Source organism: Giraffa tippelskirchi, chromosome 11 (assembly GCF_054371585.1).
Source record: "Giraffa tippelskirchi isolate mGirTip1 chromosome 11, T2T-mGirTip1v1.2.pri, whole genome shotgun sequence".
NCBI classification, from domain to species: domain Eukaryota; kingdom Metazoa; phylum Chordata; class Mammalia; order Artiodactyla; family Giraffidae; genus Giraffa; species Giraffa tippelskirchi.
This window is the reverse complement of record NC_137285.1, coordinates 16,747,893-16,774,645: the sequence shown is the minus strand read 5'-3', so window position 1 is coordinate 16,774,645 and position 26,753 is coordinate 16,747,893. Positions and strand designations below refer to the sequence as shown.

At 45.1% G+C, this 26,753-nt stretch overlaps 1 protein-coding gene across 36 annotated transcripts in view; it reads left to right on the top strand.

The window, feature by feature from the left end:
* The window catches only part of CIT (citron rho-interacting serine/threonine kinase), a 166,935-nt gene that overhangs the window by 64,702 nt on the left and 75,480 nt on the right, over window positions 1-26,753 (top strand). For 34 of the 36 annotated variants that reach the window (XR_014068484.1, XR_014068485.1, XM_081539829.1 and 31 more), the window contains 4 exons: window positions 972-1,155; window positions 22,174-22,279; window positions 23,178-23,321; window positions 24,550-24,669. Coding sequence is in view for 34 of the 36 variants with exons in the window: in XM_081539829.1 (XP_081395955.1) it covers window positions 972-1,155; window positions 22,174-22,279; window positions 23,178-23,321; window positions 24,550-24,669 (554 nt within the window). In the remaining 2 variants the exon portion in view is untranslated. Of the gene's footprint in view, window positions 1-971; window positions 1,156-22,173; window positions 23,042-23,177; window positions 23,322-24,549; window positions 24,670-26,753 lie in introns of all 36 variants that reach the window. The other 2 variants (XM_081539843.1, XM_081539842.1) reach the window with 2 other exon arrangements.

The following is a 26,753-nucleotide window of genomic DNA, read 5'->3' as shown; positions in this document are numbered from 1 at the left end:
CGCTCACCCAGCCTGCCCACCACAGACGCTTCAGCCTGCAGCCATGGTAACGCTTCTGGCTGGCTGCAGCCCTGGGAGCCCACCACAGTGGGCAGCCTCTTGGTGACTGATGGATCAGTGTCCACCTCCCCGACTGAGAGAGCTTAGTAGGTCCGCAGGAAGCGGAGAAGATGTAGGATGTTCCTAGCTGGGAGTCATGCCTTAAAGAGGTAGGACGCAGCTGTCCATCCACACCGTCAGTGTGCAGGGGTGCCGTACATCACCGGGAAGAACTTTATTTGGCTGGCATTTCATTATGCTGATGAAACTGCGGTGGATTCATGGGGCGTGATCAAGTTGGGGAGGAGGGATAATGAACTTAAAAAAAAAAAAAAGTGGTCCATAAAAGCTGCGAGTATACTTATCCGGATATGAATGGGCTAAACTGCAGTGCTATCCTCATACGAGTTACATACCTCTCAAACCCCCTCTCCTGCCCCTCCTTCCTCTCACTCCAGCTAATCCACGAAATGTAGAAACTCTACCTTATCCCAGTGATTAGCGCTAAGTGTGAATGATTTAGATCTGTCTGGAAGAGGAAATAAATAGGTTTAGGTTCATCTGGCATGCCAGCACCAGCCAGCTGATGCTCCGTAGCAGCCTTCTGGAAATATCAGCAACGAGTTCCCCAAGTGCTTTCTTTCCGTTCTACCAAGTGACCTGTTTGAGTTCACCCTTCAGTTTCCCCCAGCAGAAAAGGCAGCCCGTCTTGCGGGTTGGTGGCCATGTTGGCAGGGAAGGGGTTAAGCTCTTGTTGCTGTAAGAGCGGAGCAGAGGCTGGGTCCGCCTGTGTGTGAGCGAGATTGAAAGCAGGCGCTGCAGTGCCATCAGGAACGCCGAAGGAGTGAGACGATTTTCTTCTCCGCAACAGTGTTGAATCCGTCTGAATTTTTCTCTCCCCCCCACCTCCTTCTTGTTTTTTCTTTAACCAGCTCCTCCCCCCTTCGTTCCCACCCTCAAGTCTGATGATGACACCTCCAATTTTGATGAACCAGAGAAGAATTCGTGGGTTTCATCCTCTCCGTGCCAGCTGAACCCCTCAGGTTTCTCGGGCGAAGAACTGCCGTTTGTGGGGTTTTCGTATAGCAAGGCACTGGGAATTCTTGGTAGATCTGAGTAAGTGAAATTTTGACTTTTCTAAGGGACCTGCATTGATACAAGGCATAGAGCCCAAAGGTGGTGGTGGTGGTGGCAGCAGGGTGAGGGGAGTGTGGTGGAGGAAAACTGTTAATCAGCCTGCATTTGAAGAGCAATTTACCTGGTTGGTCTTTGGTGGGATAGACTGTTCATATTCTCATTTTCCTGTGTTTAAAGGTACCTCTTCCTGTTCATAGCATCGTAATTGTCAATTGGGTACTTTGGGTTAGTTTTTCAGTCTTTGGTCTTCTTTAGAGGGGAGGAGACAGTGGGAGATAGCTAGCAGTGCAGATCCTTGGTGAAGGGAGAAATGTACAGGGCTGAGCTGAGCTGTCTGTTTACCCATCTGTGTATCCCTGTGTCTCTCAGGTGGGTAGGTGGAGGTTGCTATCTTGGCAGTGTTGAAAGAATCCGAAAATCTGTTTCTCATGAGGTAAAGGTTTCCTGATGGGGTTACCTGAGCTGCAAGTGGCTGTACCAGAGCCCTGACGGAGGGATGGTGCTCAGCTCAGCTCAAAGTCTGCTGCAAGATCCAGGATCTGCCAGCTGAGCCTCTGAGCCGGCAAAGCACTGGTGGCCAGAGGGAGCCCCATTACCGTGAGCCACCGGGCGGGCGTGTGATGTAGCCGAGTCATTGATTCACAGAAACTGGGCTTCACGGGGCAAAAAACAGACCAGGAGACTAGGAAATGGAAGTATAAATATCACTGTCAGCCTCTTGACACAATCGATCTTTCTCCATTCTTGAAAAAAGCTAATGAAAAATGTGTTAGTCCAGCGCTTGGCAGTTGGAGACAGCGGGAGGGGGTCCCTGGCTTCCAGCCTCCTGGATGTTTGTCGGAAATGCAGTAGCTTCTGTGGATGTCAGAGCTCAGTGTCTTGCTTCGTTCTCATGATCCGATGACATTTTGTGTTCAGGGGTGTGAGTTCCCCTTGAAGGTCTTGAACCAGATTGTGTTATGCCCCTCGAAGCCCCAGCTCCGTCACTTGGAGGCTTTTGGGGTAATGTTGGGTGATCAGTGGCTGCCCACTTAGAAAACAAGCAGAATTTGATTTTATCTTGGCAGCATTTATTCCCGATTTGTTGTGCTTGTAGCTCCGATATCGATTTGAAGGGATGTCATGTGGGTTCTTGGATGGTGTCTCCCCACGAGTGCTATTTTGACAGTAACGTTCCTGAAAAGATTTCAGACATCTGGGGGGTAACTGGGCACTTAATGAGATGTAGGGTTGTGGGCTGCATTAGAATTTGAGAGAGCCGTTTGGGTTGAAAGAGACCGAGGTCACCCTTCTTTCCTCCCTCCCTGGGGGCTTGCATTAAAACTCGGGGTTGGATTTCGGTAGTGGTGGTTGTACCTTGCTGGCTAATTTGCTCTGCAGCCCCGAAGCAATCTGGATCATGGGAGAAGAGGCAGAAAGCTCACTAGCTGTTGAATGTGCCATCAGATGGGTTTGAAACGGCCCAGCAGGGCTGGGAGGTTTTGCACTGGCATCGAAGAGCAGGGCAGAATTGGAGGCCTGCTGTTAAAGGATGCATAGTTAGTGGGCAGCTTAACCTTGACAAACACAGCGCACTGAAGGTCACCCGTTGGACTGGACAGAGGTGCGTGGAGAGTTCTAGTTGTGGTCACCAATGGGCCAGCTGGGTCAGAAAGAAAGCTTGCTTGGGGTGCTAACCAGTGATCTGAAAAACCAGGAAGGACTTGAGGGAATGAGATTTCAGGGGCAAAGGCAAAATGATGTGGGGGCTCTCAGGCATTGCAATTAATCTGAAGCAGTGTGTGATTAATTGCCTATTTTTCAGGAAGACTGTAATTGCATCTTTTTGCTTCTCACAGAAGGCTCGGTTAAGGGAGCTCTCCTACAGGGGCATCTCAGTATTAAGGCCCAAGCACTCGATAAATATTTGTGGATTTAATTTACTCATGATCCTTTCTCTCAGATTGTGTTTATATTGCTCACTGTATTTGAAGATAATGCTGTTTCACATTTGGTAGTTCAAAATATATCTCTAGAGCATAAAATGAGCTTCCGTCCATGCCCATAACAGAATACTTAACAAGATCCTCATTAAAGTGTCCATGCAAACAAAACTGTGTATTACTTATCTGGACGATGTAATTGAAGTATTCCTGTCGGTGGGTGGGTGGTGTGGATCAGTGCCCTTTCCATGGTGATTTGGGAATGGAATCAGAAAGATTTCCTTTCATCTTATAATGTGATTCTGCTGTTGGACTTATTTATTCGGCCAGGGACACTATGGGTGAAACCTACAACATCATTTTAGAAATTCACCCCACCTGTTGGATATAGGTGACCCTGGATGTATTGGATCATCATCATTAGAAATTCAGAAAAGATGCAATGCTGACATTACTCAGAAGCCCCTGTCGTTTTGATAACATATAATCATTACAAAATTCATTTGGAGGTGGGAGGGGGACATTTTCTGGAGAGGCCACCATTGCCACCAGGGACCTGGGGTTTCTCCAAGATTTTCTTCTCCTCCCCCTCCCTGTTTCAGCATCACAGGTTTTTGTTTACACACATTGATTACCTGGGCTGTTACTCACTCTTCATACCACTGAGGAAATTGCAGATGCTGCTGTACTGTGTTGGAAAGAATTGACCCCAGATCTCTTGCCACTAAACTGAATGAAATGTTCAGAGGTGGAGCTGAATGAAAGAGGAATTTTCACAGAGACTCTGGCAGTCAGAATGATTTTAATTATTGTGATTGCTCATCACTTTTTAGGATCCTTTTTTGGGACCCCAAACTATTTTTAAGCCAGCAATGAATGCATCATTTTAGGTTTAACAAGAATATTTTTTTTCCTAACATTTCTTCATTTATTTTTGGCTGTGGTGGGGTCTTTGTTGCCGCACTCGGGCTTTCTCTAATTGAGGTGAGTGTGGGCTGTTCTTCATTGTCGTGTGCGGGCTTCTCATTATGGTGTCTTCTCTGGTTGCAGAGCATGGGCTCTCGGCACTCAGGCTTCAGTAGTTGTGGCTTGTGGACTCTAGAGTGCTGGCTCAGTAGTTGTGGCACACAGTCTTAGTTGCTCCACGGCATGTGGCATCTTCCTGGACCAGGAATTGGACCTGTGTCCCTTGCATTGCAAGGCGGATTCTTAACCACTGGACCACCAGGGAAGCCCTGAGGTTTACTAAAAATCTAGATCTCAGCATTCTGAGTCTGAGCTGTAGTGGTAGTTCCTTGCACTTGAGTTGGAGGGAGTGGGGGAGATCCTACAAACTAGTTCTGGTTGTCTCTGGGGTGGAATGATGGCAAAGTTCATGCTGAAGAGTGTATGTCTGGTGCCTTTTTCTTTTTAACCAACAATAATCCAAACCAAACCCCCAAGCTCTGAATGCCTGGGTGTTCCTCTGAGCCTCTGTTTGCTTGAATTTTACAATGGAGGGGTAGTAACAGAAATCAGTGTGTTAAGGGTTTAAAAATATAATGGATCTCAGCTCTCCTCCCTCCTCTGTCAGCATGGGGTATGTTTTTTTTTTAGATCTCTCTCCTTCCTAGAAGCAATGCATTTCTGCAAACCTTCAGTATAAACTCTAGAAGGAAAAAGCCAGTTGGTTTTACATTTTGTGTTAGTTTTTGCACATGCTGGTTTTATGCTTTTGGAGAAGTTGGAAATCTTAGAGGACCAATGGGATCTAGATGAGACTGGAATCCGTGGGATGACAGTGTCTGAATAGGCTATTTTTAGGATGGGGGCTTTCTCTTTTGATTCAGGGCTTTTTCCTTTCCTTTTGAGTGGATCTGAAATTTTATTCTTGGAACCAGTCATCCAAATACTGTGGAAGGGTGAAAAATGGCTTCCAGCAGTGCCTTTCTGGATTTTCAGAGAGCCAGTTTGGGGTGCCTCTTCCTTGCTCTAGTGGGGCATCTTTCATGTCACTTTCTTCAACTGAAAGTGAGATACCTGCCCCTTAGGGCTGTTGGGAGGATGGTATGAAATAGGTAAAGTACTTAATCTAGTCCCTGGCACATGGATAAGTCACACTGAATGCCCACTGTTATTTTTATTACTACTACACTAGTCTCTATATGAAAGATGTCCTTCTGTATATGTGAAGCTATGAGAAGAACTAAGCAATAATTATCATAGTCCAAAGTTATGCCAGACCAGAAACCCAGCTTCCCAGGCCCTGGGAACTTTATGCTAGAGATGCTTGAACATCCTGATCCACCACAAGTTGATATGCAGCTCCCATATCCCTGCAGGTTAAAGGTGGCTTTTGGGGTGAGGTGGTGGGGGCCAGAATTTGAAGGCCCAGCCCCAGAATGGGTTCCTTCCCATCCGTTTGAACAAGTCAGAGCATATATGTGTGGAATACTTCATGGGACACAAGGCAAACACCTTGACTGAGAATATCGTGCAAGCACTGGATGTTGAAGTACTTCAGGAGCATTAGGACGGTAAGGCAAAAGTCTTAATGTGGAAGCCACTTAATGGGTAATGCCGATTCCCAGTTTTTGCCGCAGTCCAGTGATGATCTTTGTTGGAATGTCTGTTTCCCCACGTGGGCTGTGATCTGAAAGGCAAGGCTGGAGCTTATTCATCCTGGTTTTCCTGGAGCACAAGATAATATAGATTCTCAGAAAATAGGTGTGTTGGAGTTGACTTTACAAGCAGACTAATGGAAGGTAGAGTATTTGCCTCAGCTTCTTAAAAGACAGTGGATTTGGGTAAGTGGGGAGGCACATGGAGAGAATTTCCGGTGGTCAGGGAGATAAGAGTCACTCGTCCTTGCAGGGTACCAACTCTGTGCCAGGCTCTGCTCCAATCACTTTACATAGGGTAACTCACTTAAACTATACAACAGCTCCCAAGGAAGGCCCCATCATCATTTCCATTTTATACCTGAGGAAACTGAGACGTGGAGAGAGATTGAGCAACTCGCTAAAGGTCGTGTAGCTCCCAGTGGCTCAGCCGAGACTTGAACCCAGGGAGGGTGGCTCTAGGGTCTCTTAGCCACTGTGCTGGGCTGCCAAATAAATGCAATACATGAGAAATGGGGACATAGGTATGGGGTCCCCAGGTTCACATGCTTGTCAGAAGCAGATGCCTGTCATGGATGGTGACTGAACAGTGGGGGTGGGACAGGGTGGGATGAGAACTGATGGGCTGTAGAAAGGTTAGGTTTTGTTTTCAGTTTCTGAGAGTTTGTCAAGTAGGTAGGCTGCACAGCTCTTGGATGTTGATGACTTCTTCCTCTTTTCATTTAGAGGCTCTTGCCTGGCTTGTGTGTGTGTGTGTGTGTGTGTGTGTGTGTACATGAACACATGCACACACGCTCTCTCTCAGAGTTCTTATTTGCTTGAGTGTAAGCTTGGTGAAGACAGGGTACTGGTTCGACCTTGCCCTCCACTCTCCCTTAGGGTGGATCACAGATAAGCTGCTTAGTAAGCATTGTGGGTGAATCGATCCAGATCATTTTTAGGGTTGCCGCTCTCAGTTTGTTGATGATTCTGTGATCCATGCCTGTTCACATCTACGTTTTGTATTTCACTGCCTCCTGCTATCCAATTTGGGAAGACTTATTCCAGCAGAAGATGGCCCGGGCTCTCCAATCAGTCCTACTTAGTTTTTACTAAAATACTTGGTGAGGGGGGCTCTTCTCTTAAAAACTTGCTCCTTTCCACCTCCAGCCCAGAGCTTTCTGTCATTGCGCTTGCTGCCTCCCCATGGCGAACAGCCTTACCTGTGTTTTGATTGTTTGAACAGTAGCAGAATCTGCTCTGGTTCGTGAAGGTTTACATCATCTGTACCTCCCAGATCAGTTACAGAACCCTCCCTAGCTTCCACCCATGGACACTGCCCTTGAGTGCTCCGTGCTATTTCTACTCCTCTGTCCTCTCGACCAGGTGCCTAACCCTTGCCTCCATGTTATTGTGTTGGGTTTTCTCCTCTTGCTTAATTTCTTCTCTCACTTAGTCAAGCACATCTTGTTCTTGCCTTATTCTGTTCTCTATTTAGACTGTGCGTGCCTGCCTCGCAAGCCTGGCAGGACCATTCTGCCGCCTTCTCATTTGTCTTAAAGATACCTTTAGGAAATCCAATCCAAACGATCCCAGCCCAGTCCCAAAGATAAGACTCCAGAAGATGTGTCGAATGCATTTTTTTTGCTGGCCTACACATACTGATTTGCATGGTTGCCTCGGATCCCTTAAGAAGACAGTAATTGACTAAATGGTGCTGTATGTTCCCAATCCTGGTGCCAGTTTGGCAACTGTCCCTTCTCCTAAGTGAATTTCTCTTGCTTCTCCCTGTTTTATTTGTCTTGTGTCTCCTGACCTCTCTCACCTTCCTTTCTCTGACAGGCTTCCTGAAAGAATAGCCTACGCTCATTGCCTCTTTTCCAACCTCTCCATCTGTATGGAAATCACTGTCTCAGAAGCCGTGGATTCCACCCAACCACTGAATTTAGTGGTTTCTGCCCCTCTCCCCACATGATGCCGTTAGTTGCCACATGTGTCTGAAACTTTCTTCTCTTTCGCATTATGGGAACTTGGTTTTTCCCTTCCTTCCACTTCACTGCCCTTCTCACTCTTCCGTGGCTGTTTCAGGCCCTTGAGATGTTGCATTGTCCCCTAAACTCCACCTTCATTGTCGTTTTCGCCTCTTCTGGATGATCTCATTCAGTCCTTTGGCTGTAACTCTTACCTCCCCACGGACTCCCTCCCACTGTGCCCTGTTCATCACCACCAGGATGTCCTACTAGCATCTCAACATCCCTGTCGCCAACAGACTCACTTGCTCACTCAATAAGCCACTTGGCAGCAGTTTTGTTTTCCTCATCTCATTTAAGGAACTACCACTTTTCCTACCTTTCTAGGCAAGAAAACTGAGTCATCTTAAGCTGTTTGTCATCCCCCCATCACATCTGTTGCCAAGTTTTCTAAGTTGTGCCTCTGGCGTCTATGCCCTTTTTCCTGTCCTCACTGCCACCACTCATTGAGTTTTGCTTGGACCATTGCAGTAGCCTCCTGACTGATTCATCTGCCTCTGGTTTTCCCTGGTCTAATCTATCCTCTACAGAGGGTGGAATTCTCCCAAAGCACAAGTCGGATGATGTCATTCTCCTGCTCAGACCTTGGAGCATCCCGATGTGCACAGAATTAATGGCCACTCCCGAGCTTGGCATTCATGCCTGGTGTGCCAAGACCCCAGCCTGCCTTCTCACTCACCCCTTCTTGTGCCCTATGTTTGGCCAAGCTCCTCAACCCTCATTGAGGATGGAGACCGTGTCTTCCACCCTTTGCATGAAATAGGACCTTGCCTCTGGCAGGCCTTCAATGAACATTTGTCAAATGGAATTAAAAGTGGTCAAGGATTATGCCAATTCTTCTGCGCATATGCCAATTCTTCTGCACAGTTTATACAGCTGCTCATGGAAGCTGTCATCTGTTGTGCGCCCAGAACTGTGCTGAATGCCTCTTCACATGTATTTCATTAAGTCCTCACAATCTCACTGTAACTGTGAGGTGGCTGGTATTATTCCCATCCTACAGAGGAGGACACTGAGGCACAGCAAGATTTTGTAGGTAGTTACAGATCTGAGACTTAGACCCATAGGCTGTACCACTACACTGCCCTGCCTCTAACAACCCTGGCCCTGATAGATTGTGTGGGATTAATGGATTAGCCTAATAATAAAGGTGAAAGAGCTGACTTTACCGAGAATTCACTGTACCAGACATTCTTCTCAGGGCTTGACAAACATTTTCATTTAATTCCAGCGGTAACCTATAGTTTTACAGAGAAAGAAACTGACCAACAAGCTTGGATTACTACTTAAGTTCACTCGCCATGCATGTGGCAGAGGATGGCCATCTCTTCCATCTTTAACATTAGAGCCAATATAAGCATTATTTGTTTATTTTGGCTACACTGGTTCTTTGTTGCTGCCTAGGCTTTTCTCTAGTTGGTCTACTCTGTAGTTGTAGTGCTTGGGCTTCTCATTGCTGTTGCTTCTTTTGTTGTGGAGCACAGGCTTAGTTGCTCTGAGGCATGTGGGATCTTCCTGGACCAAGGATGGAACCTGTGTCTCCTGTGTTGGCAGGTGTATTCTTTACTACTGAGCCACCAGGGAAGCCTAGCATACTTTGTTTTGCAGGACGGACCGTTGCATACTTGTTGCAAGTCTAGGCTTTGGAATCAGGTGGATATAGTGTCTACCAGCCCGCGCCGCCCGCCCCCCCCCCCCCGCCACTAGCTGTGTGAACAAGGCATTTAACCTCTTAGCTTCAGTTCCCTTCTGTAGAAAGTGGGGGTTATTCTTGCCTGTGTGCTGGGTTTGTTGTGAGGTCACTCAGAGCGTATAGTGTTGGTGCCAGGAGCACAGTGAGTGTTCATTTCATGTTTGCTGTTGTTATTTAGGGGTGAAGATGGGCCCATGGGTGCTTTGGATTCTCTTCTCTTCCTCGCTCCTCTTTATGAAGACATCTTGCTGGTTTCTGCCCATTGAGACAATCAGGCTCCATGGGGGTGCCTGACAGATGTCCTGATATCTCCATCCAAGTTTTTACTCAGAATGGAGCCCGTGATATATTAGTTAAACCCATACCCATTGTAAAACACACCCCAGGCTCCTGATAGGACCTACTTCTTGTAGGGTCTGGAACTCGGTGCTGGGGGAGACGGACGTGCACTGTGTCCAGCCTGAGGGGTCATGCACTCCCACTGCCACACTGTGCTAGAGCGTCCCCTGGATGGGACAGAGCATGTATCCTTACGCCATTGTCCCAGAACCAATGCTGAACACCTCCTGTGCAAGGACCAGAGAGCTTTCCCAAGCCAGCGTTGATTTGATGCACTTCTTATTTTGGATTTCTTTGTCCCACTGAGACCTTTAAACTGATACTGCCCAGGGCACAGAATTGCTTGACACATCATTCATTCATTTATTTATTCATTCAGCAAATACATAGTTCGAAGCCTGTGGCATGGCTGAGCAAGACAGATAAGGTCCCTGCCTTCACAAAGCTAACATTCTGTGCAGAGAGAGGATAAGTAAGTTCATGGATAAGAACGTTTTCAGATGGTGGGAAGTGCTGTGAAGAAATCTGAACCTGGGTGGGGAATGTCTGGGAACAAGCACTTTTGTCTCTGAGGCCAGGACAAGCTTGTGGGTGTCCAGTGAACAGCAAGCTTGCTGGAGTAGCCAGAGCTTCAGCATGCGTGGGAGATGTGGTCCGAGAAGAGATAGGCAGGGTCTTTGGTTTTGGATCTTGCTGTATTTGTGATGAGCAGGAAGCCTTTGCAGGACTTTGAGTTGGTATGTGGAGGGTCTGGTTCTCATTGTGCAGGGGGGCCCTCTGATCATTATTTGGTGGATAGGAAGATGAGCAGAGTTGGCTTCAGGGAGAAGAGTTAGATTACTGCAGCCATCCAGGCAAGAGGTGGTGGCATGCCAGTGAAATTAACCTGCGGAGCTAGGCACTGGCTTAGACATGGGGACCATATTTGAAATCATGTAACTATGCTTTTATTAATGACACAAACTTTAATAAATGATTCCAAAGCATATGCTGTAATTCAGCTGGAGACCACTGCTCTGTGTATGTGTGTGTGTATGTAGTGTGTGTGGGGGTTGGCAAGGGGGTTTGGCAAGCCCCAAGCTAGCTAGATTCAGAAGCAGCTTTTTAGGAGAGTGGTATTTTGTGGATGGTAGTTCCGCCTTACCTGCTGGGAATACGTTCCAAGACCCCCAGTGGGTTCTTGAAACAGCATGTAGTACTGAACCCTATCTACATACTTTTCCCCCTGTATATACACACATACCTATGATAAAGTTTACTTTATAAATTAGGCACGGTAGGAGAATATCAGAATTGCCACATCACTACTCTTGGGCTTTGGGGCCATTACTAAGTATAATAAGGTTTACTTGCACACAAGCACTGTGATGTTTCGGCAGTTGACCCCATAGCTGAGTCAGCTAACGGGTAACGTATATAGCGTGGATTGACTGGATAAAGGGATGTATCACATCCTGGGTAGGACAGAGCAGGGCGGTGCGAGATTCCATCACACTGCCCGTCTCAGTGCTCAGTTGAAAGTTTATAAATTGTTTATTTCTAGAATTTTCCACTTAATATTTTTGGGCTACAGTCGACCATTGGTAACTGAAACTATGGATTGGGTTGAGGCAGGGACTGTTGTATTTCTAAGTGTTCATGATGGACACCAGTGTGTATTTTAAAATGAGCTTATAAAGTTAGTTCATAAATTTCAGAATGCTCAATCTTAAAAGCCAATACATCTTTGGAACAGGATGCTGATGAGTGTTTTATTTTTTGCACCACACTGCATCTTGTGCTCACATGTATTTTTAGTGCCTTTGGCCACAATGAAGGTAGATCCCGTGGCTGAGCTAATTTTGATTCCCTCGTTTTAGCCTTCACTATCCATTCTTGGTTATCTCGACGATATCTGTGATTTGTGATCCGTGATTTGGAGGCATGTCTTGTAGATTTGAGGTCATCTTCCCAAGGAAATAGATGGATGGCTTGGTGTTTAAACATGATCTTAATTATTATTGTAGTGATTAGAGAGAACTCAACACATATACTTCTTTTTAGGTTGGAAGTACAGATTGTATTTTCTGATATGAAGTTTTCTTTTGATAGTTTATTAAGAAAAAATATATATATCTTTTGCATTATGGAAGTTATTTATAGACATCGAGAAAACTGCATTTTGTCATTTTCCTTAAATGTTGAGGTTACATGTAAAAGCAATTTTTAGGTCACATCAAACACATCTTAAGAAAATATTCTCTCTGCTGCAGCAATAATGACCAAGCCCAACCTTCCCTCTGTGTCATACACCATTACCTCTATTAATACTCTTTGGGTCTCTATAATTATAAAGCAGATGTGTATATTGGGAAGAGATGTTGATGTCAGAGTAAATTTTTCTAGAAAATAGAAGCTGGAAAAAAAAGGAAAACCCAAACTTGGCTTCGTGCTTGAAGAGACAGCACTGCTGTGTGTGGGTGGGTGGCTGCATGCACCCTCTGCTCAGAAGTGCCTTTTCTCTCCATGGGGACCACTGGCTGTGTATCAGAGATGTGGCCAGGAGGAGTAGGCAAGCAATGTGTGGGCAGGATGCATGTTCTTTTATTAGCATCGAGCCCAGAGCATGAACCAACCTGGGCCTTTAAAATCTGTACTGTTTCCTGTTTAATTACCCCACCCCCACCCCCGAGCCACCAGATGATGGAGGAAGAGTTGCTCTTGTATGTGAAATGAACCATTTCTGGGAGGTGGCTGTGGACTGACCTGGCATATGGATGTTCTTGGGTACCTAAGCTGTCCTGGGCTTGGAGTCACCCTCCCAGCATTGCACGAAGCTAGTCATGGGTAGAAGTTACCTTCCTTTGCATAGTCCATTTCCCTGTCTTCTTTGACTTCACTCCTCTGGGTCTCTGTGGCAGTTTTCTTCAGTTTGTCCAAGGCCATCCAACCAACAAGTAGCAGAGTTGGGATTCCCATGACTTGTTGTAGAACTCAATTTGGAACCAACACCCAGCTCTTCTGACATTCACCTGCACTCCTATCATCAGAATGTGGTTAGTAGGGGAATGTAGAGGTCACAGGGTTAGCTATTCCTTGGCCTCAGTGCCACAGGATACCAATACCCTCCTTAGAGGATTGTTGGGAGGATTCAGTTCAGTCACCCATAAAGAACCAAGCACAGCGCCTGATGTAGGGCTCAGTAAATGGGCATTATTATTGATGACAAAGGTGGTGGCATTAATTCTCTCTCCTACACTCCTACTTCTTTGAGGACAGGAATTGTGACTTCTTAACTGGATAGCCTTCACAGAAGAATTTTGCAGCTTGGCACTATTGACATGTTGGGCCAGATAATTCTTTTTGTGGGGGGTTGTCATGTCTGTTGAATGGTTGAGCAGCATCTCTGGCCTCTCCCCACTCGATGTTAATAGCACTCCCACCCCTAGTCACAAAACTCAAAAAAGTCTCCAGACATTAGTATGTGTCCTGTTGGAGGTAAAATTGCCCAGTTGAGAACCACTGGTCTACATATACTTCCCATGGGATCACAGGGCTTTTATATTCTCCCTTATACATATAAGGGATATATATGTGTGTGTGTGTGTGTGTGTGTGTGTGTGTGTGTGTATATATATACACTTTCTATTTTACACTTGTATAAGGTGGTCAGAAAATACAGGCATACCTTGGAGATATGGTAGTATTACCTGCAGTAAGGTGAATATTGCAATAAAACAAGTCACAAACTTTTTGGTTTCCCAGTGCATATAAAAAGTTATGTTATGTGGGGAGGGAGGTGGGAGGGGGGTTCAGGATGGGGAACACATGTAAACCCATGGCTGATTCATGTCAATGTATGGCAAAAACCACCACCATATTGTAAAGTAATTAGCCCCCAACTAAAATAAATAAATTTATTTAAAAAAAAAAGTTATGGTATACCAGTCTTTTAAGTGTGCAATAGCATTATGTCTAAACAGTCTACATCCCTTAATTAAAAAATACTTTATTACTAAAACATGCTAACCATCGTGTAAACCTTCAGTGGGTCATAACCTTCTTGCTGATGCAGGGTCTTGCCTCCATGCTGATGGCTTAACTGATCAGGATCATGTTTGCTGAAGGCTGGGGTGGCTGTGGCAGTTTTTTAAAATAAAATAACAGTGAAGTTTGCTATATTGATTGACTCTTCTTTTCACAAATGATTTCTGTGTAGCATGCAATGCTATTTGATAGCATTTTACCCATGGTAGAACTTCTTCCAAACTTGGAGTTAATCCTCTGAAACCCTGCTGCTGCTTTTTCAACTAAGTTTATGTAATATTCTAAATCCTGTGTTGTCATTTCAACAGTCTTCACAGCATCTTCACCAGGAGTAGATTCCACCTCAAGAAGTCACTTTCTTTGCTCATCCATAAGAAGCTACTCCTAATCTGTTAAAGTTTTATTGTGAGATTCCAGCAATTCAGACACCTCTTCAGTCTCTACTTCTTATTTTAGTTCTCTCCTGTTTCCATCACATCTGCAGTTATTTCCTCCACTGGAGTCTTGAACCTCTCAACGTCATTCATGAGGATTGGAATCAGCTCATGAAACTGATTGCTCATGTTGATATTTTGATTTCTTCCCATGAATCACCAATGTTCTTAATGGCATCTATTAATAGAATGGTGAATCCCTTCCAGAAGATTTTCAATTCACTTTGCCCAGACCCATCAGAGGCATCGGTATCTATGGAATAGATATGGAATCACTATCTAAAACCATGTGTAAACAGATGTGCTGTCATTCCAGCTTTGTTGTTCTAGAGAGCACAGGCAGAGTAGATTTATTTTTTAATTTTTAAAATTTTTATTGGAGTATAGCTGCTTTACAATGTTGTGTTACTTTTTGCTGTACAGCAAAGTGAATCAGCTCTAGGTATACATATATCCCCTCTTTTTTGGATTTCCTTCCCATTTAGGTCACCACAGAGCTTTGAGTAGAGTTCCCTGTGCTATACAGTGTTCTAATTAGTTGTCTATTTTATACATAGTATCAGCAAAGAGTAGATTCAGCATAACTCTTAAGGGCTCTGGGATTTTTGGAATGAGAAATGAGCATTGGCTTCAACTTCAAGTTACCAGCTACTTTAAACCCTAACAAGAGAGCCAGCCCATCCTTTGCAGCCAGGCATTGACTTCTCCTCTCTAGCTATGAAAGTCCTAGATGGTATTTTCTTCCAATATAAGGCTGCTTGTCTACATTGAAAATCTGTTGTTGGTTATTATTTTAAGTTAATTATTTTAGCTAGATCTTCTGGATAACTTGCTGCAACTTCTACACTAGCCCTTGTGGCTTCACCTTGTAATTTTGTTATGGAGACATGACGTTTTTCCTTAAACCTCATGAACCAGTCTCTCTTAGCTTTAGACTTTTCATCTGCAGCTTCCTCACCTCTCTTAGCTTCACAGAATTGAAGAGAGCTCTGGAGAAGGCAATGGCACCCCACTCCAGTACTCTTGCCTGGAAAATCCCAGGGATGGGGGAGCCTGGTGGGCTGCCGTCTATGGGGTCGCACAGAGTCGGACACGACTGACGCGACTTAGCAGCAGCAACAGCAGGGCCTTGCTCTGGATTAGCTGCTGCTGCTGCTGCTAAGTCGCTTCAGTCGTGTCTGACTCCGTGCCACCCCACAGACAGCAGCCCACCAGGCTCTGCCGTCCCTGGGATTCTCCAGGCAAGAACACTGGAGTGGGTTGCCAGTTCCTTCTCCAGTGCATGAAAGTGAAAAGTGAAAGTGAAGTCGCCCAGTCGTGTCCGACTCCCAGCAACCCCATGGACTGCAGCCCACCAGGCTCCTCCGTGCATGGGATTTTCCAGGCAAGAGTACCGGTGTGGGGTGCCATTTGCCTTCTCTGCTCTGGATTAGGGTTGGACTTAATTAAGGGAGTGCTGTGGCTGCTTTAATCTATCTGGACTGTTAAAACTTTCTTCACACCAGCAAGAAGGCTATTTAGCTTTCTCATCATTCATGTGTTCACCGAAGGAGCACTTTTAATTTCCTTCAAGAACTTTTCCTTTGCATTCACAACTTGGCTACTGTGTTCAAGAAGCTTAGCCTTCAGCCAGTCTCGGCTTTTAACGTGCCTTTCTCACGGGGCTTAATCATTTCTAGCTTTTAAAAAAATTTTTTTAATTGGAGGATAATTGCTTTACAATATTGTGATGGTTTCTGCCGTACATCAACATGAATCTGCTGTAGGTATACATATGTCCCCTCCCTCTTGAACCTACCTCCCACCTCCTTCCCCATCCTACCCCTCTAGGTTGTCACAGAGCACAGGCTTTGGGATCCCCATGTCATATAGCAAATTCCCACTGGCTATCTGTTTTACATATGGTAATGTATATGTTTCAGTGCTATTCTCTCAATCTTCCCACCTTCTCTTTCCCCGACTGTGTCCGAAAGTCTGTTCTTTATGTCTGCATCTCCAAGTGAGAGAGCTGTAATGCTTCCTCTCACTTGACCACTTAGAGGCTATTGTAGGGTTATTCATTGGCCTAATTTTAGTATTGTTGTGACTCAGGGGATAGGGAGCCCCTAGAAGAGGCAGAGACACGACTGAGCGACTGAACTGAGGAGAGGGAGAGAGACTGGGAAAGGCCAGTAGGGGGAGCAGTCAGAACGCACACAACATTTATTAAGTTCACTGTCTTACATGGGTATGTATGATTTGTGGTGACCCAAACAAGTTACAATTGTAACATCAAAGATCGCTGATCATAGATCACTGTAACAAATAAAATAATATAATGAAAATGTTTGAAAACTGAGAGTTACCAAAATGTGACAGACAGGAAGTGAGCAAATGCTCTTGGGAAAATGCCAATAAACTTGCTTAACATAGGGTTGCCACAGACTTTCTCTTTGTAAAAAATATCAGTATCTGTGAAGTTTAATCAAGCAAAAAAAAAAAAAAACACAAGAAAACAAGGTATGCCTGTGTCTGTTGAAGTTTGAGAATTTTGAGAACAGAAGAGAATTCTGTCAATTCTTAAGTTAGCAAGTAGATCGTGTCCCATTTCATGGTCAACAGAAATATATAATTTCTTTACAGCAATTCTGTCGGCATCTCTCATAACTTTAGAGTTACTACCAATTACAGGACTTTTTGTACTTTCCTTCTCTTAAAGCGAGAGTAGCATCAGCTCTTTGAATCTTACTACCTTTCATGAAATGGTACTTTTCAGGATGATTTTAGACCAGCAGAGAGAGAAACACATATTGAGAGCTTACTTACCATTGACACCTGTCATTTAATTGGCCTAAGCGTCTACATGAAAAATAAATAGAATGCAAATACGTTAAGTTAAGCCATACCTCTCTCTAGTATAGTTCCTTCTTAGAAATTCATGGAAATGGTATATTTTAGTTGACTTATTAAGAATGAGGGGATAGACGTGGTCTCATTGTCTGAAATCTGTACATTTTCTTGAAATTCATTGCGCACCATGATTAACTTCAAAACTGTGTTTCTTTCTACTCAAAGAATGACCAAAATGCACCAGTAATAAATTGCCTGGCCAAAGTGTCACCGGGAACCAAATACTGGGGGCGGTCAAGGTGTGAGCTTTAAATACCTGGACCTTAAATCACACATGCTTTGTTCTAGTTAGCACCATGGTTCTCAAGCCTGTCTGTACATTAGACTCACCCGGGAGCTTAATAAAAATGGCATTGCCTGGGCCCCGCTCCCAGTCTCTCTGGCTCTGATTTAAGTGTCTAGTTGGGCCCTGGATATCTTTTTTTTTTTTTTTTTTAGAACAGTTTTAGGTTCATAGCAATATTAACAAGAGGAACAGAGGTTTCCCATTCACCTCTTACCTCCACATATGCACAGCCTCCCCATTATCAACATCCCCCACCAGAATGAACCTACAATGAGATGTCATTATCACCCAGAGTCCTTGTGTACCTTAGGGTTCACTCTTGGTGGTGTATGTTCTATGGGTCGGGAAGATCCCCTGGAGGAGGAAATGGCAACCCACTCTAGTCTTCTTGCTTGGGAAATCCAATGGATAGAGTAGGGTAGTGGGCTACAGTCCATGGGGTCATAAAGAATCAGTCGTGCCTGAGCACGCACACACATAACAACATGTATCCACCACTAGAGTGTCACATGAAGTGTTTTCACTGCCTGACATCAATAATTTTATTTATTTATTGGGTTGCTCTGAGTCTTAGTTGTGGCATGTGGGATCTAGTTCCTTAACCAAGGATTGAACCTGCTTTGGGAGCCCAGAGTCTTAGCCATTGGACCACCAGGGATGTCCTGACATCAGTAATTTTTAAAAAGCTCTTCAGGTGATTCTCATGTGTAGCTGAGCTGAAGACCAGGGGCATTCTAGAAAGCTGCTCCTTTCCCCCTTCTGTTCTCACCCCCCAGCCTCATCTTCCAACCCCATGACTGTTTATGGGATTGTTGCTACAAGCTGAGTTGAGTCACAGCAGACTTACAATAGCTTTTTTTTTAATGTAATTTTTATTCTAAAAAAAAAAATTCTTTTAGCACCTTTATTCTGAAGAGTCCTTAATTGCTGTACTTAGAATGGCTAAACAGTGAACATTTGTCAAGCATCAAAATAGCAGAATGAGGGAGTCGGGCCTTGGGTGATGGGGAGCGGCTGGTGTGTCATCTCCCACCTGGTGTATCATCTCCCGTGGTTGCTGGCAGGGGGAGGGCCTGAGCATCTCCATGATTCTGGGCCCCATTAATAAGTGACCTAGAAACACTTTTTTTGGGGTGAATAGCAAAGAGCTTTGTACCCACAGGGGTGCACTTTATACTCCTCTGGAGCCTGCCTTCCACTTGTCATCAAGTCTTGAGAGCTACCTCCCCTCCCATCATCGTGTACCCATGCTGTTGTTTTTCTGCAAGGGTGCTGGTTCAGTGCTCAGGTCTAGAGAGCTGTGACCTCTCTCATCATCCCTGACTCATGTCAGTGCAGGTGACTTAGTGACATGTGGGTGACTCCTGATGACTGAAGGACTAAGAAGGGCCCTGTCTGTGGGTCATCCTTCTCTCCTTTGGTGGTCTGGGTCTTCTTCTCCAGCCCACCCTCCAGAATAACATCAGGAAGAAATAGCAAAGTCAACTCAAGGCCATACCAAGCAACCCATTTCATCTCAGATTAAAAAAGTAAGTTTGTGTTTGTATGTGTTTTGACTGGATTTAGGTAGAAAATAGGCCAGTGAGAGGAGCAGAACTTGGTTAAAATTTTTAGCCCAAAGTGAGATTTAAAAAAAAATTCATTTCTGGATTTCAGTTCCCATTGTCCATTTGTGTGAATAATCAACATTTGTTCTAATGTGGATAATAGCATGGGGCAAATTCAGCCTGCTGGGTTTCACTGTTTCAAGCAAGGGTTTTAGGCCTGTGAGGCATGTGCAGTTCACACCATTGCAGGGGTAGTAATGATAAAACCACAATGATAGTAGAATGGTTGACATTTAGTGAACCCCCATGAGATGCCAGGCACAGTGACAAGGACCTCCCATGGGTTATCTCACTTAAGCCTCATGAGAACTCTTGGAATTAGGTTGAGAATTATTCCCATTATTCAGATGAGGAAACTGAGGTTCAGAGAGCTCACATGGTGAGTGAGTTACAAAGTCAGAGTTTGAACAGAGCTGCATGACTCTGGGTGTCAACTTCCTTGGCTGCCCCAGAGTGTGTGTTGGGAGCTGTCACTGGGGTTTAGTGAGCCAGCACCATTATGCCAGCCCTTGTCACCTGGCCAGGAGCTGCGGGGAGAGAGAGCTGCTGAGTTGCTGCAGGCAACTGACCTCTTTTATTATTAGGGAAGTAGGGTGTGGGGCACCGGAAAGCAGAACTTTGACCTGGTAAGATACCAGTGCTCATTGACAACCAGCTCCTGCAACCCTGTTACCAAAGTGACATAAATAGGCCGACAGAGCGGTGGTGGGCTCTGCCATGCGTCCCTCAGAGCCTAAGAACCTTTGTTGGCTACCGCTCTGGCCCTGCACTTCACCAGTCTCAGCGTTCATGCTGAGGGTGCCGACCACTGAGGGCAACCTCCCCAAATAAGAACTGTCATCTCTACCCACAAAAATTAACTGCTTTTAGGTGTGAGGCAGGGTGTGTGAATTCTGTGTATGTGTGTGGGAAAGTGTGTCCTTGTGGAGAGCGTCCTTCTAGTCTGTTCTCAGGAGGCAACACTACATTATTTTTGTGATAAAATCCTGAGCGATAACATTCGGTACATCCTCAGTCTCTACCCCAGTTCTCTACTGGGACCAACAGAAACAGTTTATTAGCTGGCAGATTACTTTGGTTCCCTGCTCGTGTGGCAGGTTACTTAAGCTCAGTTTCCTCATCTATAAAATGAGGATAATAAATGGTCTTATACAGTTGCTGGGGAGACTAAAGAGTTAAAACATGCCTCGCTTTAGGACAGAACTGTGCACGTTGAGTCAGCACTCAGTAAGTGTACGAGCTGCCTATGGCTGCTGTCACAAGTGACCACAGATTTAGAGGCTCACAACAATGCAGACATATTACCTTATATTTTGGAGGTCAGAAGTCCAAGATGGGTTTTACTGGACTAGAAGCAGGGTTTACAAGGCTACACTGTTTGGATTTCCTCTAGGAGGGAATCAGTTTCCTTGCTTTTCCCAGCTTCTAGAGGCTTCTAGAGGCCCAGTTTCCTTGGCTCTTGGCCCCTTCCTCTGTCTTCACAGCCGATGATGTAGCATCTTCCAGTCTCTTGTTGACTCTGACCCTATTTCTGTCATCGCATCTCCTCCCTTCCTGTGCGTCCATCTTAAAAAAAATTTTTTTTTTGGCCTCACTGTGCAGTATGCAGCATCTTAGTTCCCCAACCAGGGTTCGAACCTGTGTCTCCCTCAGTAGAAGGGCAGAGTCTTAACCACTGGACCACCAGGGAAGTCCCCCTCTGCTTCCATACTGAAAAGACCCTTGTGGTTACATTGGGCCCACTCCGATAATCCAGGATATCCTTGCCATCAAAATTCTTCACATTATCACATCTGCAAAGCCCCCTTTGCCACATCGGGTAACAGATCCACAGGTTCCAGAGATTGATGTGGACACCTTGGTGGAGGGACTTTATTTAGCCAACATAGTCAGTGTTCATGCATGCTCAGTTGCTTCAGTCACGTCCAACTCTTTGCGACCCTATGGATTGTGGCCCACCAGGCTCCTCTGTCCAAGGGATTCTCCAGGCAAGAATATTGGAGTGGGTTGCCATGACTTCCTCCAGGGGATCTTCCTGACCCAGGGATCAAACCTGGGTCTCCTGCATTGCAGGCAGATTCTTTACCACTGAGCCATCAGGGAAGCACCAATAAGTGTTACCTGTTTGTATAAAATGAAGCAGAATCAAACTGGCTAGCTTAGGGATGGAATAGACAACAGTTTGGTCAATATAGTTAACCGAAAATGGTGGCCACTTGCTGTGTTAACTCAGTCCTGTGTCAGGACCTCTGCATCTTTTATCCTTGTTCCCTGGAGCCTGTTCCTTCCAGAGCTTTGGAAGGCCAACACCTTCTCATTCTTCAAGTGTCAGCTGAGATGTCACTGCTCAGAGAAACAGGCCCCTGATCCATTTCCTCTGTCATAGCACGTCACCCAGATTCATTCTCTGGCATCATCTATTAACCTTTTAGTTTGTGTGTCTGCCTGATGTACTCTGCATGCCCTCCATGAGTGTCAGCTCCAGGAGGGCAAGGACTGTGTCTGTCTTGACTGCTGCTGTTCCAGTGCCTGGAAAGGTTTCTGGAACAGAGTAGGTGTACAGCACATATCCGTTGAATGAAGGAGTAAACGAAGCTGTGTAGGCACAATGCTATGTGTTTAATGCTCATTCTCTCCTGTCGTGGTAGGTCCTTTTATTATCATTCTACCTCCTAGAAATGGAAACGGAGGCTCAGGGAGGCCAAATTATTGCCTCAGGTCAGTGGTAACTAAATTCACACTTGGGTCCTCCTGCTTTCAGTGTTCTTGGTCCCATCTACCTCTCTGCCTCGTGGTCATGATATCATTAGAAGCTGCTTGAGCCAGCTCTTTTGATGGCCAAGGATGCTGGCAGGTCTTGGTCTCTACTGTAATTTCTTTTCTTTTAACATTTATTTTATTGAAGTGTTGTTGATTTACAGTTTGTGTTAATCTCTGCCGTACAGCAAAGTAACTCAGTGATACATACGTACATATATATACATGTTCTTTTCCATCATAGTTTATCACAGGATATTGAATATATCCTGTTCTTTGTGGTTTACAGTAAGACCTTATTGTTTTTCCATTCTGTACATAATAGTTTGCATCTGGTAATCCCAAATTCTGCTGTAGTTTCATTTTTAAAAGTTTTTGTTATTATTTTTGTCCCGTCCCCACCCCTCACCTTGACATTGGTTTTCTTCCATCCAGGTCTGTTGTGTCAAGTCTGGACTCCCCTGCCAAGACTAGCTCCATGGAAAAGAAACTTCTTATCAAAAGCAAAGAGCTGCAAGACTCCCAGGACAAGTGTCACAAGGTATTTATTTCCGCAGCCGGCCTCCCTCCTTGCTGCAGGATCCTCCCGTCAATATATGCCGAGGGACTTGCCCGGGGCCGCCGCTGGTGCCGAGCCACCTGATCCTTCCCGCGCTGAAGTCGCGCCTCCGGCAGCTCAGAGGGAGATGAATTCGGGCCTTGACGCTGCCGTAAATCCTTTAAATCTTAACCAGAGGAGGCCCTGGATATAAAGCGGCCAGTTCCTCAGCATGACCCACCCAGATGTCTGCGTCTTCCGGCAGGTGGCGCGGGTCCTCACCTGTGGCCGAGATGCATCCCATCTGCTTTGAGTGATGCGAAGTCTCTCTTCCTAGTCCTTAGAAACTCCTGCCTATGTAACTGCGGCCACTGTGTTGATTATGCTCAACGTCTCTTAACGCTCACTGTTCCTGCCCAGAGGCAGTTCTCTGGAAGCTCGTAAGAGTCACTTCTTGCCTGGGATTCCCAAGAGTGCAGACGAGTCCATATCTCCTTGCCCTGTCCTGGATTTGTCCTCTAGATCTTTGCAAGGAGATGGGGGGAATCAAGATGGATTTGGGATAAAATTAAACTGACATCTGCAAAAAAAAAAACCAAACCCAACCCAAAAAACAAACAGGTGAAAAAAATGGTGATTGTGGCCTCCTCGCTTACTGGGTTAGAGAAGTGATCGAGTGTGAACCCAGCCTTGCATGAGAGGAGTGACTTAGCATTGGTGACTGTCCTTGCGAAGACCGGTGTGCTCCCAGGCGAAGAAACCATGGTATTTCCATCCCAACCTTTTTGGCGAATTAGTGCCAACCGGGACCACCAGGTGGTTTCGGAGGCGGCTTGAGACGTGATTACTCCTAACGAACCCCCCACGGGCCTTTTTTAACGTGTTGCTGTGTCTATTTCAGATGGAGCAGGAAATGACCCGGTTACATCGGAGAGTGTCAGAGGTGGAGGCTGTGCTTAGTCAGAAGGAGGTGGAGCTGAAGGCCTCTGAGACTCAGAGATCCCTCCTGGAGCAGGACCTTGCTACCTACATCACAGAATGCAGTGTGAGCCTTCCCCCCAAAGCCCCCTTCCCTCGGAGGTGGCACTTCCTGTCGTGTGTGTCTCATCCTGTTTCATGACAGCATCATGAGGCACGTCACAGCCAGGGGCAGAGACTAGAGAGGGAGGACGCACGAGCAGGACCTGTGATGTGCAGAGTAGCATGCGCCAGGTGTGAGGGCCTGGAGACAGGAGGTCAGGCTCAGAGAGTCCAGGTAGGAGCCTGGAGACAAGCGTAGATGGCCTTGTGGAGGGTCTCACATCTCCCATCCCAACCTCTGTGGTCTACCTTGTGTCCTACATGATCAGCCTCAGGAACCAAGCTCCCAGACTTATCTGGGAAGAAAATGTGTTTTGAATTTGCCCCAAATTAACTTTCTATCGCCTAGAGCCAGCATAGCAACAAGAAAACTCAGGCTTTGAAACCCAGACCCTCGTGTCATTTTTTACCATGTGACTTTTTTTTTCTTTCCTTCACAAGAGTAGACTGTCTTCTCCATTGTCTCGTTAAAAATTTTCATTCAGGTGTTTCTTAATGTACAGTCTTAAGAAGTTGAATCACACATTTTTCAAGTGTTTTTTCCACAAGGGAGAGGAAATCTATAGAACGTGGCTGATTAAGAATAACTGCTATGTTTCCATTCCAGATTTGGCTGCCTTTCAGTGGTGGGTGAAGTTATTCAGCTATGTATTTCAGATATATATATTTCAGTGCTACTGGAGCATTGAGGGAACCTTTTGGATGAAAGGTGTCCAGGAAACGTAAGCCAGGAGGTGGAAATAGATTGCTTGGAGTCCTAAATGATACCCGGGCAGAGAATGAAGTCACTGCTACTTTGAAAAAGGGAGATATACTTGACAGTCCTCGAATCACTGATATTCCAGAAGAGACTTTGTATCCACCCCAGTGGTGGTTTCATGGCTAGGGGATCTTACTAGTTTTCAGTCCTGAACGTACAAGTAAGTATCTGCTAGGCCAGGTAGGAGACAGGTGGCTGCACTTTCAGGTTGGATGCATGAGGTCCCAAGGTGTTTGAGATGATGTTTTCTTGAACCAGGGGATTTTACAGGATGAAACCTGGAATTCAGCAACCCACTGGAAGCTGTCGTCGTGGGTCCGTCACCCGAAACCGTCTTGGTGTCTGCGAAGCAGCCTGCAGCTCTCTTAATGAATCTTTTCAACTACAGCAGGATCTATGGGGCATCCCTATTAAAAATTTTTGCTTTCCGCAGAGCTTAAAGCGAAGTTTGGAGCAAGCACGGATGGAGGTGTCCCAAGAGGACGACAAAGCGCTGCAGCTCCTCCATGATATCAGAGAGCAGAGCCGGAAGCTCCAAGAAATCAAAGAGCAGGTATGACTGGCAGCCCGGGAGCAGGGCACCAGCTCAGACCTCTTATTTCAGGGGAGGCATGTTTGAGGGACAGAGAAAGGGAAGGAGGGAGGGGAGGAGGGGGAGAAAGAGGTATGTAGGTCATTTGGAACTTTCAGATTCCAAATGGAACTTTTTTAGATTCCACATGGTTTATATAAACGTTCTAGCTCCTTTTGAAGTCTGGGCCCCACAATGACTACTCTTTTTCAATCGAAGGTGTGGGTTTAAAGCAGTGGTGGTGGGCAGACTGAAGCCGGTGGGGGTGAATCTGGCCAACCAACCTGTTTTCCATGACCACAAGCTGAGAATGATTTTAGCATTTTTAAATGGTTGGGGGAATTCAAAAGAATAGTTCATGATGTGTGAAAAGTATATGGAGTTCAGATTTCAGTGTTTATATAAATAAAGTTTCATTGGAACACAGACACACCCATTTGCTTAGGTACTGTCTGTGCACTGTCTGTGGCTGCTGATTGTGCTTCACTGGCAGAGGTGAGCAGCTGTGACAAGAGACCACGTGGCCTGCAAAGCTGCAATTGCTTCCCATCTAACTTTCTATCTAAAGAGTGCCGACTTCTGCTTTTAAGACCATTAAAACAATTTTTAAAGACGATTTCATAGCTTTTTAGATGCACTTTACGTTTTTGAGAGAAGCCAGGATAATTCATAGTTTTGCTTACCTAAAGATGTATCCTAGGAGGGGAGTTTGAGCAGTTAAGGCCGCTTCAGAATTAACACAGCAAATCTCAGCTACATAAAGCCCTCCCCTCCGTGTTCAGAAAAGAAAATCCAGACCTTTAAAAAGCCTACTCTCTTTTTTTCCCCCCTTTCCTTTTCTAAAAGAATTTTCTTTCTAGATGGTTCATTTCTATTTTACTTCATTGTTTCCTATTTAGCATGGATTTTTTTTTTTTGTCCTTTGAAGAAACCGTAAATAGAAACTTTAATGAAGAGAATGCAGTGAGCAATTGGAGAGCTGAATTATCAGCTGCCAGGCAACTCTCATTCACTTCAGAAAATCTAATGGAAACAGTGATGGAAATGAACATTTTTGTCTCTGAGTAGCGCACACTTAGCCATCTGGGTGGTTGCTAATGCAAGAAACTCTTGCAAATAATTTGATTCATTAACTGTTCTTTAAAGAAAGAATTACCGTTTTGGTTGTTTTTTTTTGGCATCATCTCATTATCACCTTAATATTTTTTAAATCATTGGTTAATATCCTCCTGCTTGATAAAAATGTTCTAAATAAACGTGCCTAGGGAATGGTGCAGTCCAGTCGTCAGGTTTCTGAACAGTACTAACTTAGAGATCTTGAAGTTTGTGCCTGCAGCTTGAAAAAATCCACTTCAGCAGTTGACTGGTTACCCTTTTGTCCACACCATTTTTCCTCCTAAAAGTTTCAAGAAGTAGGATTCTTTTTCTCCCATTAGTTCAATGTGTTTGGAAATTTGCTTTTGGTGATATCCTGGGGAAATGAAAGCTGTGCTTGGCCACCAGAGGGTGCAGCTGGTGTCCCTGAAATTAAATAGAAACAGAATTTTCAGAGCATTTTGAAAAGGTATATGCTGGTGGTTGAGTTCAAAGAAATGTCCTTTGTGATTCATATCACAGTTGGCATCCATGTGGAGTTTTAGATTTAATGGCTGCTAAGCGTTCCATTTTGGGGGAAGAAAGCTGCTTCATTTCAGATTTTAGTTTTCATTGGAAGGAGGACTTACTAAAAAAATGACCCTCAGTAAGCTTGGTGAGAGTGGAATGTTTGCAGTCCAGGAGAAAGCATTTAATACTTTCAGTAAACTCCTAGTATTTGGTTTGTAGCCTGCCAATTCGTCCCAGATTTGCCATTTATTCTTCTCTCTTCCTCTCAAAGCCAATTTCTGTACCTCTGTTTATTTATTTTAAATGTTGCTTATACTTAGCTATTTAAGAATGTTCAAACTACCCTACCATTGCAGTCATTTCACATACTAGAAGGGTAATACTCACAATCCTTCAAGCTAGACTTCAGCAGTGTGTGAACCAAGAACTTCCATATGTACATTCTGGGTTTAGAAAAGGCA